General features: G+C 46.9%; 1 protein-coding gene across 2 annotated transcripts in view; it reads left to right on the top strand.

Moving 5' to 3' along the window:
- The window catches only part of nbeal1 (neurobeachin-like 1), a 384,125-nt gene that overhangs the window by 144,225 nt on the left and 219,759 nt on the right, over nt 1-20,141 (top strand). For both annotated transcript variants that reach the window (XM_072481723.1, XM_072481715.1), the window contains exons 4-6: nt 4,254-4,335; nt 5,155-5,282; nt 9,602-9,684. In XM_072481723.1, the coding sequence (XP_072337824.1) occupies nt 4,254-4,335; nt 5,155-5,282; nt 9,602-9,684 (293 nt within the window). The remainder of the gene's footprint in view (nt 1-4,253; nt 4,336-5,154; nt 5,283-9,601; nt 9,685-20,141) is intronic.

The raw sequence follows: 20,141 nt of genomic DNA, 5'->3' as shown, positions 1-20,141 counted from the left end.
CATCACACGGGGATGAGTGGATGGTGGTGGCGGAGGGGGATGAGTGGATGGTGGTGGTGGAGGGGGATGAGTGGATGGTGGTGGTGGAGGGAGATGAGTGGGTGATGGTGGCGGAGGGTCATGAGTGGGTGGTGGAGGTGGTGTGGGGGGGGTGTGGGTGGTGGGGTTGTAGGAGGGTGTGTGGGTGGTGGGTGTGACGGGGGTGAGTAGGTGGTGGAGGTGGTGTGGGGGTGGAGTGGGGGTGGAGCGGGAGTGAATGGGTGGTGGGGGTGGAGGAAGGTGAATGGGTGGTGGGGGTGGAGGAAGGTGAATGGGTGGTGGGGGTGGAGGAAGGTGTGTGGGTGGAGGGGGGTGTGGGGGTAGAACGGGGGTGTGGGGGACGGTGTGGGGGTGGAGGGGGGTGTGGGGGAGAAGGGGTGTGTGGGGGAGAAGGGGGGTGTGGGGTTTGAACGGGGGTGACTGCCCTCTCGCCGGGCCCACCGATCAGGTCCAGTGCCCGCCACTCTGCCGTAGTGAGGGGCCGCAGTTCCAGTGGTCCCCCTCCGGTCTTTTCCCTCTCTTGGCGGGCATGGACCAACTTTTCCTGTGGGGTGGTAACAGAAAACACACAGTGTTCGACAGACGGATTCATGCAGCACAGGGGATGGGAAGTTGGTGGCCTTTGTGGCCATGGCGGGCAGCATGGGTGCTGGCAGGTGGTGTCGGGTGGTGGTTTGGTCGCCCTCCGCGTTGGGGGGTGGTGGTTACAGATGTGTGGGCCAGGGGTTAGTGCCAGGGGCATAGTGCTGCATATTCACTTTGGCCTCCCTGAGGAGGTCGTGGAGTTTCTTACGGCACTGCTGGCTGGTCCTGACGGTGCTGCCCACGGCGCTTACGGCGTTTCCCACCTGCGACCAGGCCGGTCGGTGCATGGCAGCAAAGTGGCAACCTCCTCCCCACCCTGGGGTACAGGGTGGCCCGCCTCTCCTGCACCCAGCAGTGTCTCCAGTTCTGCATTGGTGAAATGGGGTGCCGTTCTGCTTGCTGCCATCTTGTTGGCTGGGATGAGAGTGTGTGGGGAGTGGAGTCCTTATATGTCCTTGTCAGCCTCTCTAATGTCAATCCTGACTCCAGCGAATCAGACACCGTTTTTCATTGAAATCGGTTGTGTTCCACGTGGTGCCAGTGCTAGCCCATTAATGGTTGATGAATGCTCTGGGAACAGTGCCAATATTCCTGTCGTGGAATATCACCGATTAGGTCCCGGCATCAACACTTAGTTTCTGAAACGAAGAATCCCGCCAACAGTGTTCCAGAATTTTCTGTTCTTTATGGAATTTTTGCAGCTCTGAATGAGAAGTTTATGGCCCATCGTGTCTGCACCTGCTCCCCCAGTGAGCACTTGACTCTGTGCCATTCTCTCATCTACTGCCCATAACCATTCTTTGTTTTCAGATAACAGTCTAATTCCCTTTTGAATGCCTTGACATTCCCATTCACTACGCGAGAAAGATTTTTCTCATGTTGATTTTGCTCCTTTGGCCAATTACTTTAAATCTGTGCCCTCTTGTTCTCAATCCTTCCATGAATGAGAACTGTTTTCTCCCATCGACGCTGTGCAGACCCCTCATGGTTTTGCATTCCTCTATCAAATATCTGAATTTATTTAAGCTTTCCAGCATCCACAATATTTTGCTTTGGTAAAAATGCCATATGCCTTTTGAATGATACTGTTGCCCTTAAAATAAGACATCCCAGCATTTATAAATGATGCTGAAGGAAAAGCTACTTCAGTTTATTTTCTTCTTCCTCACCGTGTTGGCTATGCTCTCGGAAACAGTGACACTGTTGTCATTTGCACTTTTCTGCATTCTCAAATGGGCGTTAACCACACACAATCCTGATTGGAGTCTTGGCAGTCTGCTGGACCGTGGGGGCACAGCAACTGAGCTCCATCTTGTCCTCAACCAGTATGCTGTACATGAGAGGGAAAGACTTTTCTTTATTTCTTCCTGTCCCCACTCTTTTTGGGTTTGCTGTTTGTAGTGCATCTATCATTGCATGGCTGATATTAGCTAACTTGTTGCACAGAGAATCAGGATCTTTCCTTAAAAGCAATTGTATTTTTATGGCACCTTTGACATAGTCAAATGACCCCAAGGCAATTCACAGGGACGTTACACAGAAACATAGAAAACAAGAGCAGGAGTAAGTCATTTGGCCCTTCGAGCCAGCTCCATCACTCAATATGATCATGGCTGATCCTCTAGCCAGTGCCTAGCCCTGCCCTCTCCCCATACCCCTTGACACCTTCAGTGTCTAGAAATCTATCTATTTCTTTGTTATATATTCAGAGACTTGGCCTCCCCAAGCTGATGTGGTAGAGAATTCCACAAGTTCACTCTCCCATCTTAGTCCTAAATGTCAGTGATTGGTGTACAATGGCACCCAGGGCCCATTGTACACCAGCATCCCAATCTAACACTATTTAAATAATACTCTACCGTTCTGTTTTTCCTACCAAACTGGATAACTTCACGCTTATCCACGTTACACAGCACGGCGACACAGTGGTTAGCACAGCTGCCTCACCGCGCCAGGGACCCGGGTTCGGTTCTGACCTCGGGTGACTGTGTGTGGAGTTTGCACGTTCACCTAGTGTCTGCTAGTGTTCACTAGGTGAACGTGCAAACTCCACACACAGTCACCCGAGGTCGGAGGTGTTCCAGTTTCCTCCCACAGTCCAAAGAAGTGGAGGTTAGATAGATTGGCCATGTAAAATTGACCCTTATTGTCCAAAGGTTAGGTGGGGTTATGGGGATAGGCTGGGGGATTGGACCCAGATAGGTTCCTCTTTCAGAAGGTTGGTGCAGACCCGATCGGCCGAATGGCCTCCTTCAGCACTGTAGGGATTCTATGATACTGCATCTGTCATGTATTTGCCCACTCACTCAACTTTTCTAAATTGCCTTATACCTCTTTACATCCTCCTTTCCACTCGCATTCCCTCCTAGTTTTGTGTTGGAAATATTACATTTGGTTCCCTCATCCAAATCATTGATATCTGTTGTGAGTAGCTGGGATCCAAGCACTGATTCCTGCAGGACCCCACTAGTCACCTCCTATCACTCTGAAAAATACTTATTTTTTCCTACTCTCTGTTTCTTGTCTGCTAATCAATTCACAATCCATGCCAGTGTAATACCCCAATCCCATGCTTTTTAATTTTGAGCGCTAACTTCTTATGTGGGACTTTAGCAAACGTTTTCTGAAAATCCAAATATACCAGATACGCTGGTTCTCCCATATCTATTCGAATAAGTTACGTCCTCAAAAAAGCTCCAATAGGTTTGTCAAACATGATTTCCTTTTCATAAATCCATGATGTTTTTGTTTAATCCTGTTGATATTTTCTAAGTGTCCTGTTATCGCATCCTTTATAATAGACTAGCATTTTCATTACTACTGCTGTTAGGCTAGGCGGTCTGTGGTTCCCTGTTTTCTCCTTTCCTCCTTTTTTAAATAGCAGGGTTAAATTTACCACCCTCCAATCTGCGTGAGAATTTTGTTCCAGAACCTACAGAATTTTGGAAGATGACAACCAACGCATCTACTATTTCCATGGTCACTTCCTTTAGTACCCTGGGATGTAGATTATCAGACTCCGAGGATTTATCAGCTTTCAGTCCCATTAATTCCTCCAGCACTATTTTCTTTACAACCACTAATTTCCTTTTCCTTTTCAATTCCTCCTTCTCACTCGACCATTTCTCCCCTCGCATTTCTGGGAAGTTAATTAGACAAAATTTGACACAGATCCAAATCAAAAGCTTGGTCAGGGGTGGGTTGTTTTAAGGATTTTCTTAAAAGGTGGAGAGAGAGGGAGAACTGGAGAGGTGGTGAGGTTTTGGAAGGTATTTTGGAAGGTAATCCAGAACTTTGGGCCTAGGGAGCTGAAGGCATCACCTTCAGTGGTGAAACAAGGGATATGTGGGATGCAACTACGATCAGAATTAAAGGAGTTCCCAAACGATCAGAGGACCAGAGGAGATTAGAGTCTGGAAGGGGCAAGACCATAGGCTGAAACACATGATGAGTATTTCGGGCTTGAAGCTGACCATTTTCTAATCTCATTGATCCATTGGATAACCCAACCTTTTAGCCTTAAGTTTAGTTCACTATTGCTCAGGTGTAACTTGAGATTGATTCTCTTTTGTTTGAATTTTCTTCAAACAATGTGAATTATAAATTGGATCATTCCCTTTGTTTCCCAGGAATCTGTCTAACGTTGAAGAGATTGGAAGCTGCTCCTATATTAATCATGTTATTACTATGGCTACAGTCTACATTCAGCAGGTAAGTGCTGACAAAAGACCTACCTTTCAGCCAGTTTCACAATAAATTCAAAGCTGTAAACAGCTCTGTCACTCTGCAACGAGGCAGCTCTTTGTTTGTTGAGAAATGTATTAGCCGGGTAACCTTTCAGATTCATTTTCTACTTCTTTTGTTAATGTTCCACCTCTGATAGACTTCTCAAAGATAGAAAGAAGGTTGGACTCAATGGGCCGAAAGCTGCCTTGTGTGTTGAAATGACTCTTGACTTTGTACAGGAATATATAAAGTTAAACTTTTCTGTGGGATATTCAGGTTGAGAGAGAATTGTTTAATGTGGAAACTAATGAGTGAAATAACCAATTAATGGAGTCCAACCATGCTTAAAAGAAAATAAAAAAATAAAACTCTGCCTTGATTTATAAATTCCTATTGGATGTGAACAGAATGATCTTGTTCAATTAAATAAGAACATCCTAGACTTGACAAGACAGATGTGTGACAGCAAATGTTACTGTGTTCCAGTGTCCAGACGAACTGTAAGCAAACATAAAATGCCAGTCCAGTGAAATTGGAGGTTCTTTGAAGACGAAAACAAAATGCTGTGGGTGCTGGATATCTGAAGTAATAAAAAACAAATAGAAAATGCTGGGATTACTCAGCTGATCAGGCAGCATCTGCGGGGAGAGGGAAACGAGCGTTAACATTTCATGTTGATGGTGGTTGATGAATGATTATTGTCGAACGGACACTGACCTGCCAAGTAATCCTAGCATTTTCTCTTTTCATTGGAACCTTGATTACATGTGCTTCATGTTTCCTTTAACTTTGTTTTAATGTAAGTTAAAAAGCAAGACCAAAGAAAAGGAAATGGCAGACCTAACTCCAGCTGAAGACTTTGCAAGACATGCGCTTACCTTTTGTGAGAGTCTATATGACCCGTATCGAAACTGGAGGCAGAGGGCAGCTGGGTGAGTGGATCAAGTCACCAAGATAAACAGACAAAACTAACCTGAATTTTTTTCGAATTCTAAGAAAAATTCATTACAGGTGCAGTATCCTTTCTCTGAAACCCTTGGGTCCAGCTGCATTTTGGTTTTCAGGTAGTTTCAGTTTTCAGATCTATAAGACCATACGACGTAGGATCAGAAGTCAGCCATTCGGCCCATCGTGTCTGCTCCGCGATTCAATTAAATAATGACTGATCTGATATGATACTGTATATGCAGTAGGCAATAGCAAAACAAGTTTGGACCAACACCCTGATTTTCCAATTTCTCCTGGTGTTTCATTTTGAGGTCCACGAGACCGGTTTGGATTAGTATCCTTCTTTCCCAGTTTTTACTATTTTCTCATTTTGGGGCCTACTTGCGTTACAATCCTCTAAGCCTTGGCTAACTTTAGTCTAAAAATACGAGGTTGTTTCTCCATTTTCCAACTCTCTCACACCCTACTTCATACATGTAAATATTTATTACACATTTATACGGCTGTTTTGACATACTAGATGCTTCAAAAGACTCTTTTATTTGCAAAATAGCTGATGGTATTAAAGGAATAGTGGCAACTTGGGTATGAAATTGGCTGAGAAGTAAGAGGCAGAGAGTAGTGATAAATGTTCTTATTGAAGAGACGCAAGCTGTGGGGTATCCGAGAGTTGATATTAAGACCATTGCTTAATTTTGAAGTTTGCGAACGATACAAAAGCTGGCAACGTGATAAATAGTAGCACACATCAGGAGGGCATAGGCAGACTAGTGAAATGGATAGACACAGGGCAGATACATAAGACAATTTCAGTGTGGATAAGTGTGAAGTGATGGACTTCAGGAGAAACAACATGGAGAGGCAATATAATCTAAATGGTGCTTTTCTAAGAGGGGAACAAAAGCAGAGTGACATGGAGGTGCATATTCACAGGTGGTTGAATGTGCTGGCAAGTCAGTAAGGTGGCTAAGAGAGCCTCCGGGATTCTTGGCTTTGTAAAAAGGGGAATTGAATGCAAAAATGAGTAAGTCATGCTAAACCTTTACTGAACTCTAGTTAGGCCTCAGCTGGAGTATTGTGTTCAGGTCTTGGCATCGCTTTTCAGGCTGGATGTTCTGGAGAAGGGGAAGTATAACAAGGATGATGGCATTCAGTAAAGTGGAGAAGCAGCATTGTTCTTACAGTGGGCAAGGTTAAGGGGAGACCTATTGGTGACATTCAAAATGATGAGGGGCCTCCGCTGAGCTGTAAAGGGAGACTTGTTTCCTCTAGTAAGTGGGGTCGGTAACGAGAGTTCACAGATTTAAAATAATTGGCCAAAGTACCAGCAGAAATGTTTCCACAAAATGACAATGTTTGAAATATCTGAGATGCAGAGGTTGTGTGTGCGTGCGTAGGTGTGTGTGTGCATGTGTAGGTGTGTGCATGCGTAGGTGTGTGTGCGTAGGTGTGTGTGTGCGTAGGTGTGTGTGTGCGTAGGTGTGTGTGTGTGTGCGTAGGTGTGTGTGCGCGCGTAGGTGTGTGTGCGCGCGTAGGTGTGTGTGCGCGCGTAGGTGTGTGTGCGCGCGTAGGTGTGTGTGCGCGCGTAGGTGTGTGTGCGCGCGCGTAGGTGTGTGTGCGCGCGTAGGTGTGTGTGCGCGCGTAGGTGTGTGTGCGCGCGTAGGTGTGTGCGTGCGCGCGTAGGTGTGTGCGTGCGTGCGTAGGTGTGTGTGCGTGCGTAGGTGTGTGTGCGTGCGTAGGTGTGTGTGCGTGCGTAGGTGTGTGTGCGTGCGTAGATGTGTGTGCGTGCGTAGGTGTGTGTGTGTAGGTCTTAGATGCCGGCTACAAACAATCTAATTGACTTTAGCTAGAGTATAGGGTTTTAAATGTGAGTATTACATCCAATTCAAATATATTTCTCATCTCCTGCATTAGGAGCATTGTGCAGCACAGTGTTCATTATTACTTTTGTAAATTATTTTGTTAGAGGGAGAAGTGATCAGTTGTCACCCTTGCCATAAATCCTTAATAGGGCCAAATGCTAATTTTTCTGGGGCATTCAGCTCTGTCACTTTATAATTGTACGTTGCCGAACATTTATTCTCATGATGTTTAAATGTTTTTCATTATGAGCATTAATGGCAGTTAGATTGCAGCCTGGGTGCATGAACATATCGGTAGTCTATAATCAAATAGATTCATTGTTTGAGGTGTCGTGTATGATTTGCTGAATTAGAAATGACAGACATGTATTTTAAATTCCAGTTAACGGAATTGGATCTCACATCAGTCAGTGCCTGTGATTATAGTCCTGTATGTGCTGGAAGTACTCATTGCTGGCACAATCCAATAATGTGTGGATAAATTATTGTTTGAACTTGGCATTTAATGAGGTATCTTGAAAGGAAAGTGCTGACCCTTTAAGGACCTCTGTGAAAGATTTCTATACTTATTCTAAAAATATTACCCCAATCCCCACATGATATAATGGAATCTGATTTGATTGCAAAAAAGAGCAGTTGGAGATCTGTTTTCTTGCTGGAGTGTATGGATCCAGAGGGATCTGGTTTTGTTGTTAAGGAGAGTGAATGCATTCAAATAGATCTGGTCTTGTTGCTATGGTGAAGGGATGGATGGAGAGAGAAATGCTTTTACTGAGAGTGGGCTGGATGAGGCTGAATAGCCTTTATTGAACCTGTTTGTTCATGAAACCAAACCACAAAAGAATGTTTTTAGAAACAACATTACTGGTAAATTACGACTCCTTGAAGATCTTGAACACTGGCACGACAACTTTTCGGATGATGTCCAGCTGTCATTTTATTGAAATGGCGCCTAATTAAATGCTTCAGGGATTTATTTTTTTAATAAGAAGTAATCTTTGATCAGAAAGTGCTTTTCTGTTGGACCTGTTCAATCTTTTGGCTGGTTCTAATTTTTGACTAACTAAATTAATTGTCTGATTGGTTTGGTAAGATTTTTTTTTTGAGTGTTAACCGTGATCTGATGTGAAAAAATCAGTTCTTCACAATTGAGATCTGCAGATGAGTGCCTTTCAGTGAATGTCACAATCTGTTTCTTCTTGACATCCAAGTACTTCTTGCTTGATTTTCAGCAGCACATCTTTAAATTTAACTGGCAGTGAGCTGCTGCAGTTGGTTAGTAGCCGTGTGTTCAAACCTGACTCGGACCTGTGAAGTACATACCCGGTCAGAAATCCAGCTATCGTGTGAATTGAGTTTAAGCAAGACTCGGCAGCCCATAATTCAGAACTAGACTGATTAACTCCCTGAGCAGCGATATGGTTACCTCATGAATTGCAACCCTACACCCTGGAATGGGACTGTATGCGCAAATCAAAGCAGAATACTGCAGATGCTGAAAATAGGAAATAAAATACAGAAAGTGCTGGATAAACACAGCAGGTCAGTCAGATTCTGTGGAGAGAAACCGTTAACGTTTTGAGTCCAAATGACCTGTCTACAGGACAACCTTCCCCCACCCCCATTTTCCCCATGTTTATACCCGATGAAGAGAAATGTTCAAAGAAAACTGCAAAATGTTTTTAATGTCCCGATGATTCTTCTCCAGAGTTAGGTGGATTGGCCATGCTAAAATTGCCCCTTGGTGTCGAAAGATGAGCAGATTAGGTGGGGTTACGGGGATAGGGCGGGGAGTGGGCCTAGGTAGAGTGCTCTTTCAGAGGGAAGGTGCAGACTCGATGGACTGAATGGCCTCCTTCTGCACTGGGGATTCTCTGGTTCTACGGTTGCACACGGCAGCATCCCGGAGATTGATCTTCAATTCCTGGAGACTCCAGGCCAATTTGGTGAGTTGGCAAACCTATTTTGAGGGTGGAGTAATCCTCAGTTCTCTAGCACGTCCATCCTGCACCACCAGCACAGGAATTACCCCCACATCTCCCCAGAAAAACGCACCTGGAGATGAAGGACCACAAATTTCATGAATAGTTTTTGTTTTTTTCAGGCAAACCATGACAGCATTTATTGCCCATCCCTAATTATCCCTGAGAAGGGCATGAGATCACTTGAATGAATTGGACGCAAAAAAGGTTGATCACAAAAAAGTAATTTATAAAAAATATGTTCACTGTCACTCGATGAAGTTCAAAAGGTAACATTGATGCTTTTGCTTTGAAATCATTTGTGTCCCTCGATATATTTGTGAAATGTACTACCGACCCTAATTCAGAATAACTGAGACAAATTGCAGAACAGCCATTGTTTCTCCAGCAGAGCTTCTTAACCTCAGCGATCCTTTGAGTTTGTTACTAATTGTAACATTCCCTCTTGTCCTTTTCTAGTGAAGTAGTCGGTGCAGTGGAGAAGAGCCGACAGAAGTATAAAGCAGCTTGTCTGACTGTGGAGTTCATCCCTTTCTTTTACCGTAAGTATGCTACATTGTATTTAAATATATTTAAATATATTTGTATCTAAATATATGGCAGATATGCTGGAGAAGCTGATGGGGGAGGGGGTCTTTGACCGCCCCCTCGAGGATGATCAGATGCACAGGGCACAGAGGAGGAGGCCGAATACGGAGGAAGTCGAGGGCAATGGTGGTGAGGCTGCATTGTTTTCTCGATAGGGAGAAAATTATGAAATGGGCAAGGCAGTCGAAGAAGTGCACTTGGGAGGGGAGTAAGCTGAGAATATACCAGAACCTGGGTGTGGAGTTGGCCAAGCGGCCGGCTGTCTACAACCGGATCAAGGCTACCCTCTACAAGGAATGGGTGAAGTTTGAGGTGCTGTATCCTCGTCTGTGGGTCAAGCATCAGAATCAGGAGTTTTGTTTTGATATGCCGGAGGAGGCGCATGAGTTTATGAGAGACCATTGACTGGGAGAAGTGTGAGGACACAGGACCGTGGAGATGTTCAATATGGAGAATGTGGGTTCACTGGATAGGTGAATTGGTGATTTTAATGAGAAGGGGAGGGGGGAGTGCTTTCTTTTATGTTTGGGTTACGGGGTGTGGGTGGTGAAGGGCGGATTTGGAGAAGGGGAGATAGACAGAGGCCCTGGGCGGGGGCCACCATGCCAGCTGGTTGGCTAGTTAACGGGAGTGTAGTGGGGGGTCGACAGAAGGAGGGAGTGGGGAGGGGGAGATGGGTTGATTTTCTGTTTAGTTATGGGGTGGAGGAGAGGGGTGGGAAGGAATACTGACGTGGGAAATGTTGGTATAGTTGGTTAAGGAGGAATGATGGTGGACATCTTGGGAACGTCGTGGAGGAGTGCGGGGCAAGGACCGGAGGAAGTTGGGTAAAGAAGGGATCCGGCTGACCGGCAAGGAAGGGGAGCAGGTAGCCCCCAAGCCCGGTTGCTTACGTGGAATGCGCGGGGGCTGAACAGGCCGGTTAAATGGTTGTGTGTTTTTGCACACATGAAGAGTTTGAAAGTGCACAACGTGTTCCTTCAGGAGATACACCTGAAGCTGGGGGATCAGATGAGGCTGGGGAAGGGGTGGGTAGGGCAGGTGTTCCACTCTGGGTTGGAAGTGAAGACGAGGTGAACAGGAGGGTGGTCATTGAGGTCAGAAGTATCCTAGCCGACCCTGGGGGCAGGCACGTGATGGTTCGTGGGAAGTTGGAGGGGACACCTGTGTGCTAGTGAATGTTTATGCCCCAAACTGGCTTGACGTGGATTTCTTGAGGCAGGTTTTCGGGAAAATACAGGATCTGGACACGCACCGGCTGATTAACGGGGGAGATTTCAATGTAGTTCTGGATCCTAGGTTAGACGGCCGTGCACTAGGTCACTGAAGGTTTCAGCTATGGCGAAAGAGTTGATGGGGTCCATGGAACGTATGGGAGGGTTGGACCTGCGGCAGTTTGGGAGGCTGAGGGTGAAGGAGTTTTCGTACTTTTCACATGTACACTGGGTGTATTCTGGATAGAGTTCCTTTTATTGGATAAGGCGCTGTTGGCAGGGGTGGTTAGTTTGGAGTATTCGGTGATCGTGGTTTCTGACCATACGCGGCACTGGGTGAATCAACGGGTAGTGCAGGGGGAAGCTCAGCAGCTGCAGTGGAGGTGGGATTGCTGATGGACAAGGATCTGTGAGAGGGCAAGGGCAGCCATTTGAAACTATGTAGAGCTGAATAATGCAGCGGATGTCAAGGCCTCCACATTGTGGGAGGCATTGAAGGCTTTATTAAGGGGGGTATTTATTTTGATTTGGGCGCATTGGGAGAGAGTGGAATGGGAGGAGAGGTTGAGGTTAGTTGATGACATCCTGAGGGTGGACCGGAGATATTCGGTGGTGCCGAGGAGGCGTTGCTAAAGGAGAGACAGAGGTTTCAGATGGAGTTTGGGCTGGTGTCCATGGGAAATGCGATAGGGCAGCTGTGGAGGGCCAGAGGGGTGGTTTATGAGTACTGGGGAAAAACAAGCAGGTGTTGGTGCATCACTTGAGGAAGCAGGCGGCAGCGAGAGAGATTGGAAGGGTGAGGGATGAGAGGCACAATGGCGTCTGAGCTAGTGGGGGTGAATGGGATCTTTGAGGCTTTCTATCGAAGGCTGTATAAATCGGAGCCTCCGACCGGGGAGGAAGTTGGAAGTTATGAGGTGGCTCCTGGACGGGTTGTGGCTCCAAAGAGTTCAGGAGAAGAAAATGCAGGGATTGGGCGCTCTGAGTAGGCTGAGGGAGGTGGTGGACTGTGTGGGTTCGATGCAGGCGGAGAAGGCACCAGGTCCAGATGGGTTTTCAGCCGAGTTTTATAAGAAAGTTGGGTCAGAGCTGGGGCCTCTGCTTGTTGGGATGTATAATGAATAGATGGCAAGGGGGGAACTGTCTTTCCTTCCGCCCGCCCCAATCCTTGTTCCTAAATCCGTTTTTTAAGAAAGGTGAATGCGATGATTGCGAGGTTCGTGTGTGTGGGGAAGGACCTGCTGGTGAGGAAGGTGTTTCTGGAAAGGGATCGACCGGGAGGGGGTTGGGGGGGGGGGGGGGGGGCATTATTGGGCAGCAAACATCATAATTGTTAGGAAATGGGGTGGTGGAGGAGGGGTTGGACTTGGGGCAGCTGGAGGCAGCGTCGTGTAGAAGGACCAATTTGAGGGCACTGTTGTTGCCATCCTTTCCGTTCTCGCCGATCTGATATTCTGTGAGCCTGGTGGTGGTATCAGAATTGAAGGTTTAGAACCAGTGAAGGAGACACTTTGGACTGGAAGGCATGTCGCTGTGGGCACTGATATGTGATGACCATAGGTCTGTGCCGGCGGGGCTGGACGTGAGGTTCCGGGGGTGGCGGCAGGTGGGAATTGAGTACTTCAGGGACTTGTTTATGGGGGGAAAGTTTGCAGGCCTGGGAGGAGCTTGAGGAGATGTATCAGTTGCCTAAGGGAAACAGTTTCAGGTATCTGCAGGTCAGGGGCTTTGTTAGAAAAGGGCTGCAAGACAGGTTGTTGTCCAGGGATGACATTGGGGAGGGGAGAATGGCGGATATATATGGAGAGCTGGTGGATAGGGAGGGCGTTCCTGTGGAAGAGGTCAGATGCAATTGGGAGGCAGAGCTGGGGTGGAGTTGGGGGCTAGGGTGTGAAGGGAAGCCCTGTGGAGGATGAATGCTTCCTCATCGTGTGCGACGTTAAGCCTCACCCAGTTTAAGGTGGTGCACGGAGCCCACATGATGGTCTCGAGGATGAGCCGGGTCTTTTCGGGGATGGAGGATAGGTGTGTGTGGGAGGGCCGGCGAACCATGTGCATATGTTTTGGGTGTGTCCGTGTTTGAGGGGGTTTTGGAAGGGGTTTTCGGATGTAAGATCCGGGCGTAGGGGTGGCGATAATCAGAGAGTTGGAAGATCGGGAGTTCAGGTAGGCAGAGAGGCAGATGCCTTGACCTTTGCCTCCCTGATAGCCTGGTGACGGATTTTGTTAAGTTGGCGGGACTCAGAGCCGCCAAAGGCGAGGGTATGAGTGAGTGAACTGGCAGAATTTTTGCACCTGGATAAAGTTAAGTTCACCATACTTGGGGTGGAAGAGGGTTCACCCTGAGGTGGAAGCCATTTATCGACTTCTTTAAAGTGAAGCGTCAGCTGGGAGTGTGGGGGGGAGGGGATGTCTTCAATAAAAATATTTATTTTTAAAAAACTTGGTTGTGCTGATTGCATTAATTCCCTAGATTCAGGGGAAGTTCCATTCGATTGGAAAATAGCGAATATAACTCCTTGATTCAAAAAGGGAGCGTGATAATGCAGGGAACTGCAGGCCAGTTAACTTAATGTCTGTCATAGAGAAAATCTTGGAAGTTATTATTTAAGATCTTATGGGAAAGCACTTGGGAAAATTCAAGGTAATGAGGCACGGTCAACATAGTTTTGTGAAAGGGAAATCATGTTTAACCAATTTATTGGAGTTCTTTGAAAGAGTTACATGTGCTGTGGATAAAGAACTGGTGGATGTACTGTACTTAGATTTCCAGAAGGCATTTGATAAAAGGTTATTGCGGAAAATAAAAACTTATGGTGTAGGGGGAAACATTGGGCGTGGATAGAAAATTGGCTAGCTAACAGGAAACAGTAAGCATAAATGTGTAGTTTTTCTGGCTGGCGTAATATAACGAGTGGTGTGCCACAGGGATCAGTGCGATGGCTCTAACGTTTTACAATTTAAATCAATGACTTGGATGAAGGGGCCAAAAGTATGGTTGCTAAATTTGAGTGATGAGACAAAGATAGGTAGGTATAGAAAGTAAGTTATGAAGAGGGCATCAGGAGGCTACAAAGGGATATAGATAGACCAAGTAAGTAGGCAAAGATCTGCAAATGGAGTAGAATGTGGATGAATGTGTAATTGTCCATTTTGGCAAGAAGAATAAAAAAGAAGCATATTATCTAATGGTGAGATATTGCAGTGCTCGGAGATACAGAGGGGTCTGGGTAGTTGCTCTTTTTAGCCTTAGTTTTATTACCTCTAATTATGTCACCTTCGCTCACGAGTCAGCAGGTATCTTTCTGATACCGCCACGTGGTTCAAGCTCGAGTTATGATTAATAAGTCAGCACACAGCTTAGTAAGATTGAAATCAACGGTCATTTATTATATACAACAATTAATGCTTACACAATAATCCTACTATCTATATAGAAACCTATCACTACTGGCCAATACTTAACTTTAGGAAGGGCCCACCAGGTCAGGGAAACTAATGGCTTATCGAATCGGATCTGGCCCGCGGGATTCAAAAAGGCTGATACAGGTCGATGGCTAGGAGTCTTTATCGGGTAACGATAGCTGGAATCAAACTTACAGTTTCTGGTTGATGTTCTTGCGAAGGTCTCGAGCAGGAGAAGAAGGGAGAGAGAGAGAGAGATCTGAACTTGACCCCTCACTTTATAGGGCCCAGGGGCTTCCCGCCTCTCGGGGCGACCCTTGACCCGGAGTCCCAAGTGATTGGACTTGTTCCCAATCACTGGGTTCGATACGTCCAATAACGGGGCGATTCCTCGATCGGGGGGTGGCCGTTCACCTGTCTTTGTTTTGGCCACTGCAGGCGCCGACAGGTCTGGCCCGGCATTCAATTGCTAATATGTTGCAATTGTTCCCGGGGATAGCCGATTAAACTGCAGATGGCTGGGTTGATGTGCTGCTAATAGTCTTGAGTATCGATCTGGGCCGACTTCCCCAGAGCCGAATACGCTATTCTGTCTGCAGCTGTCCGTTTGTGTCCTGTTGGCTGTTTTGGCCAAATTAATAGGGAATCAGCCATTTTAGGTGGCTACAGTCCCTCCTTGTGATCCTAACACGAAGCGTGAAGGATCGCATAAATTTTGTCATTTCCGTTCCCTAACCGGGTCCTGCATGGCCACTACTCTGACCCTAGCTATGCACAAAAATTTACCTAAACAATTCTTGAGGGCGCTATGTCAGGCAGGGGCATGTATCTACAAAATAAAACTTGGAACCTCTAATTTTACCTAAATACACTCATCAAGCATTGCATCATATCTCTCTAAAACATACAACAACCACCATAACATTCCATATGTTCTTTCCTGGCTTGGCAGTCAAGCTCAGGATCATACATTTTTTTTTCATGAAAGTTTTGTACATCTTTTTATTTACAGGGAAACGCAAGTGCTTGTTCTTTATTTTTGTATTATAGGTCGCGGGGGTCTGGTCATACCCGAACATAGGGGATTGGATCCGATATACCGGGGTTCGAGCGCGGTACGCTCTCCCTCTCCACTTGCGGAGGCGCATAGTCTGTACTGCACAGCAGAGTATGGCCAACGCTAATAGTGCTTCGATAACGTACAACAGGGAGTACCAAGTTATGAACTTGGCACACCAGGATAATGCAGCGTGGCTGGTGACTGGGCCCTCGGTACTGCGGGGCAGTGAAACATTAACGGCAGGGGGGTTTGAAGTAATGGGGTCCGCGTTCCCGCGCAACCAAATTCCAGTATAAAAATCTTGATCACGATGAAAGAAGTCCTCATGGCTGTCCTCTTTCTTTTTCTTTCTTTGTGTTCTCTGTTTTCTCCGGTCCTGGAGCTTCTGGAGTTCTGTAAAACAAGCATAGTATCTGTAACTACCTTGGTATAATATCTGGTATGTTAGTGTGTCTGTCCTGCGGGGCCAATTATTCCCATATTATTGGTCACTATATGTGACTCCCTCATTTTTTTTTCCCAAAACAAATGTTAGGACACGGCACACTTCCCAATGGTGGACCAGTGCTGATTTATCATCCAAATGTTCTAGGATGTAAATGGCATTTGGCAGCAACCCAAAGGTTGCCTAAATAAATAAAACTGTTTTTGAAAGGAAAAGGTCGAATGCGGTGCGTATGGGTCGCGACGGGTAAGATTTGGATGGAGTCCCCGGGTAGGACGGCTACCAATACCGTATCTCCCCTACCCGAGCGTTTTTGACTAACGGGGGTGTCCCCAGGCAGGGCGGGTCTCACGCCGTTTCTCCACTGCCTGAGCAACCGACAAGAACGGGCAAAAATATAGTCATCATGGTGGGGTTGCTGCTGTGATTCTCCCGTCAAATCAGATGAGCAGTTACGATCAGGCGTCTGATACCCGAACAAGTATCAGCTGAAAAGCTAGTTCCCCTGAACAAGCGTCTGGTCTGTTGACCAGGTATCTGCAGATAAGTTGGTACCACTGAACACGCGTCTGGCCGCGGTGGATGTCCGTTGGAAAGAGCTAAAAAGTTCAGGTGAATGGGTGTGTGGCGGTGAGAAAATTCTCCCGTTGGACGAACAACATTTAAACAAATATACAAACAACATAAAACATCCTGCAGGTTCCATCAGGAAGGGCAACACTTTTCACCAAGTGTCTCCTTTAAATCATCATGTGGACACCTCAGTTCTCTGTTGCGAACAGGGTCGCAAAGGATTTGGCGGATTGGGGTCGTCCCCTTCTCCCGGGTGCCAAATTCTGGAGTGAATTAATGTTGAGAGGGCTGCGTGGTATGAGTTGGGGTTGCTCTCGTCGTTGTGGACGAGTCTGTAGGAGTTGTCGCGGTGCCAATGGCGTTCGTCAAGTTGAGTGGGGATAAAGTTGGGGTCGTCCGTGTGGTTCGGTGGTCGGTGGTGTGGTTTGTTTAAGAAAGTGATGAGGAAGGGGTCACTGGAGTCGAACTCTGAGTCGCTGGGTGTGGGACCAGGATAGTAGGGAGGCGTGCTGTGGCTGTCGTCAGAGTCACAGTCGCTGTCTCTGCTGCTGCAGTCTGTGGGCGTTCCGGGGCGGAGTGTAAAGTTTGTGGGTGGAGTCAAGGGCGAGTCCGTTTCTGGGCTGGACGTGGAGGGGGTTGGTGTGGTCACGTTGGCTGTGGGCGGGGTTTGGTCTGCTGCGTCAAGCATGACGTGGTGGGCGTGGTTTGACTGTGCTCCATAAGCCTTTAGCTGGTTTATGTGAAACCACGCAGTCTTACCATTTGGGTATTTGATTTTATATACCGATGGGCTTACTTTATCCGTAATGGAGTACGGACCCGAGTATTTCAGAGACAGAAATGTGCTGGAGTTATACACAGACAACATCACTTGTTGTCCTATATTATACTCCGTTGCATGTACTGCCTTATCAAAACAGGCCTTGCTCTGTTTTCTTTTAGTACCCAGTTTAACAGCGGCTGCTAACTGAGCCGTTTTTACATTTATAAGTAATTGTTCAACGGCTTTCTCGTGGGTGAGGGCAGTAACTTCAGGGCTGGTCAGGTCTAAACCCAACAATACTCTGTCCCTTTCATGGGGTGTCCGGTCATGAGGGTGTGTGGGGTGAAACCTGTGGAGGTGGAAACAGTGTTATGCAAAAACATCAGCGCAAAGGGGAGGACAGAATCCCAAGTGGTGTTGTTCTGCTGGACCATTTTTCTAAGGGTGGTTTTTAGGGTCCGATTCATGCGCGCTTCACTATACCACTCGATTGAGGGTGGTACGCAATGTGAAATTTTTGGGTTATGCCAAATATCGTGAGGACGTTCTGCATGACCCGTCCCGTAAAGTGAGAACCTTGGTCCGATTCAATACTGCGGGGGTGTCCCCAGCTTGTAAAAATGTGATGGGTTAGGATTTTGGCTGTGGTTTTCGCGGTGTTGGTGCGGGCTGGAAATGCTTCCACCCACTTTGTAAAAGTGTCTATGACCACCAGAACATATTTATAGCCATTCCTGCAAGGGGGCAATGGACCTATAAAATCGACCTGGAGGTTAGTCCAGGGGCCGTTAACAGGTCGGGTGTGGCTAAGTTGTGACTTTTTGGCATATCTATCTGGGTTGTTCTGAGCGCAGATGAGGCAATTCTCAATGTAATGGGATACATCCTCTTTGAGATTAGGCCACCAACAAAGCTGTTTGAGGTGGGCTGCGGTGGGTTCGATTCCCTGGTGTCCATGACTATCATGGAATAAACAGATTATTTGGTTCCTATCCTGCTCAGGAACTACATAAAGGGTGTCCTTTAGCACCACACCGTCTTGTGTGGTTATTGTATTTCTGTACCTCTCGTATGAGGCTGGAAACTTCCCTTTCACGATCTGGCCCTCTACTAGATCTTCGATCCTAGTCTGCGCCACCTGAACTACACTCACTGGGGCGCACTCGGGGGTGGGGGGGGGGGCTTCCAAAAGTACCCATGCCTGGATCCTGCCTTAGCCAGTGCGTCGGCTTTTACATTTCCAGGGGGGAGGAACGATGGTGGCTGCGGACTTTTATAATGCCAAAGGTCCGGTTCTTGGCTTTTTCCAAAATACCCTGCCTTGAGATCACTACACTGCTTCTGTAGCGTCTCCACCTGCTTCTCTGTCTCTTTCTTAACCAGGACGGCACGCTGCGTGTCCTGATAAGCCTTCTCATACTGGGATTGAAAACTGCTTAAATGCACCAGACAAGACTGGTGACCCCGTTTGGCGTCAGCCACCTCTTCGTCTTTGGCTTCTAACTACCTTTTCAATTCCAGGTTCTCTTTTTCCATCTCGCATACGTCGATTTTACTCATACGATGTATGCCTTCTATTTCTTTTCGGAGCGTCCTGACGACCTCCTCTGTGCCTCGCAATTGTGCCATGCGGGACACTATTGCCATCGGCTTGCGTGCTTTCGCTAAGCTTTTCTTATGGATTTCGATCATGTTCTCCCACCAAGTATGCCCTATACTTCCGGGACCTGAGTCGTCATTATTACAGAATCCGCTCCACACGGGCCATCCTTTGCCCTGCAGAAATTTGCCAATTTCCACTTCCCAAATGGGACACTGTCCCACTTTAATGCTGCTGATCGGTGCGACCGCAAATTCTTCGGGGTTCATGAGGCGTTGCATTGCCTGCATTGCCTGCATGGCCGTCTCTCTTATCTGCTCGCTACGTTCAAATTTGGAACAGGGGGCTAAGGTGGTGTCGTAGATGCGGGTACGGCTTGCGCTAATTTCCGAAAATACCGACTTCCGACAGTTTTGACGCAACAAAAATCTATCAGTTTTACCTTATAACCCTGTTAGTTACACATGCATAAACACACTTCCGAATTGTGAATTATTAACCAGAACCGCTTGAACACTTGTTTTTTTTGTTTTGTTTTTGTTTCCGATTGGACTTCTAATTCAAATTGTTGGGGTTCTCCCGGAGTGGTTTTCCACTTCTATGTCGGGTCCCACCGGAGTCGCCAATTATGTTGCTCTTTTTAACCTTAGTTTTATTACCTCTGATTGCCACCTTTGCTCACGAGTCACCAGGTATCTTTCTGATACCGCCACGTGGTTCAAGCTCGAGTTATGATTAATAAGTCAGCACACCGCTTAGTAAGATTAAAATCAACGGTCATTTATTATATACAACAATTAATGCTTACACAATAATCCTACTATCTATATAGAAACCTATCACTACTGGCCAATACTTAACTTTAGGAAGGGCCCACCAGGTCAGGGAAACGAATGGCTTATCGAATCGGATCTGGCCCGCGGGATTCAAAAAGGCTGATACGGGTTGATGGCTAGGAGTCTTTATCGGGTAGCGATCGCTGGAGTCAGACTTACTGTTTCTGGTTGATGTTCTTTCGAAGGTCTCGAGCAGGAGAAGAAGGGAGAGAGAGATCTGAACTTGGCCCCTCACTTTATAGGGCCCAGCGGCTTCTCGCCTCTCGGGGCGGCCCTTGACCCTGAGTCCCAAGTGATTGGACTTGTTCCCAATCACTGGGTTCGATACGTCCAATAACGGGGCGATTCCTCGATCGGGGGGTGGCCGTTCACCTGTCTTTGTTTCGGCCACTGCAGGCGCCGACAGGTCTGGCCTGGCATTCAATTGCTAATATGTTGCAATTGTTCCCGGGGATAGCCGATTAAACTGCAGATGTCTGGGTTGATGTGCTGCTAATGGTCTTGAGTATCGATCT

This window comes from Scyliorhinus torazame, chromosome 2 (genome assembly GCF_047496885.1).
Source record: "Scyliorhinus torazame isolate Kashiwa2021f chromosome 2, sScyTor2.1, whole genome shotgun sequence".
In the NCBI taxonomy this organism is placed as follows: Eukaryota; Metazoa; Chordata; class Chondrichthyes; order Carcharhiniformes; family Scyliorhinidae; genus Scyliorhinus; species Scyliorhinus torazame.
This window is presented reverse-complemented; position numbering and strand designations above follow the sequence as displayed.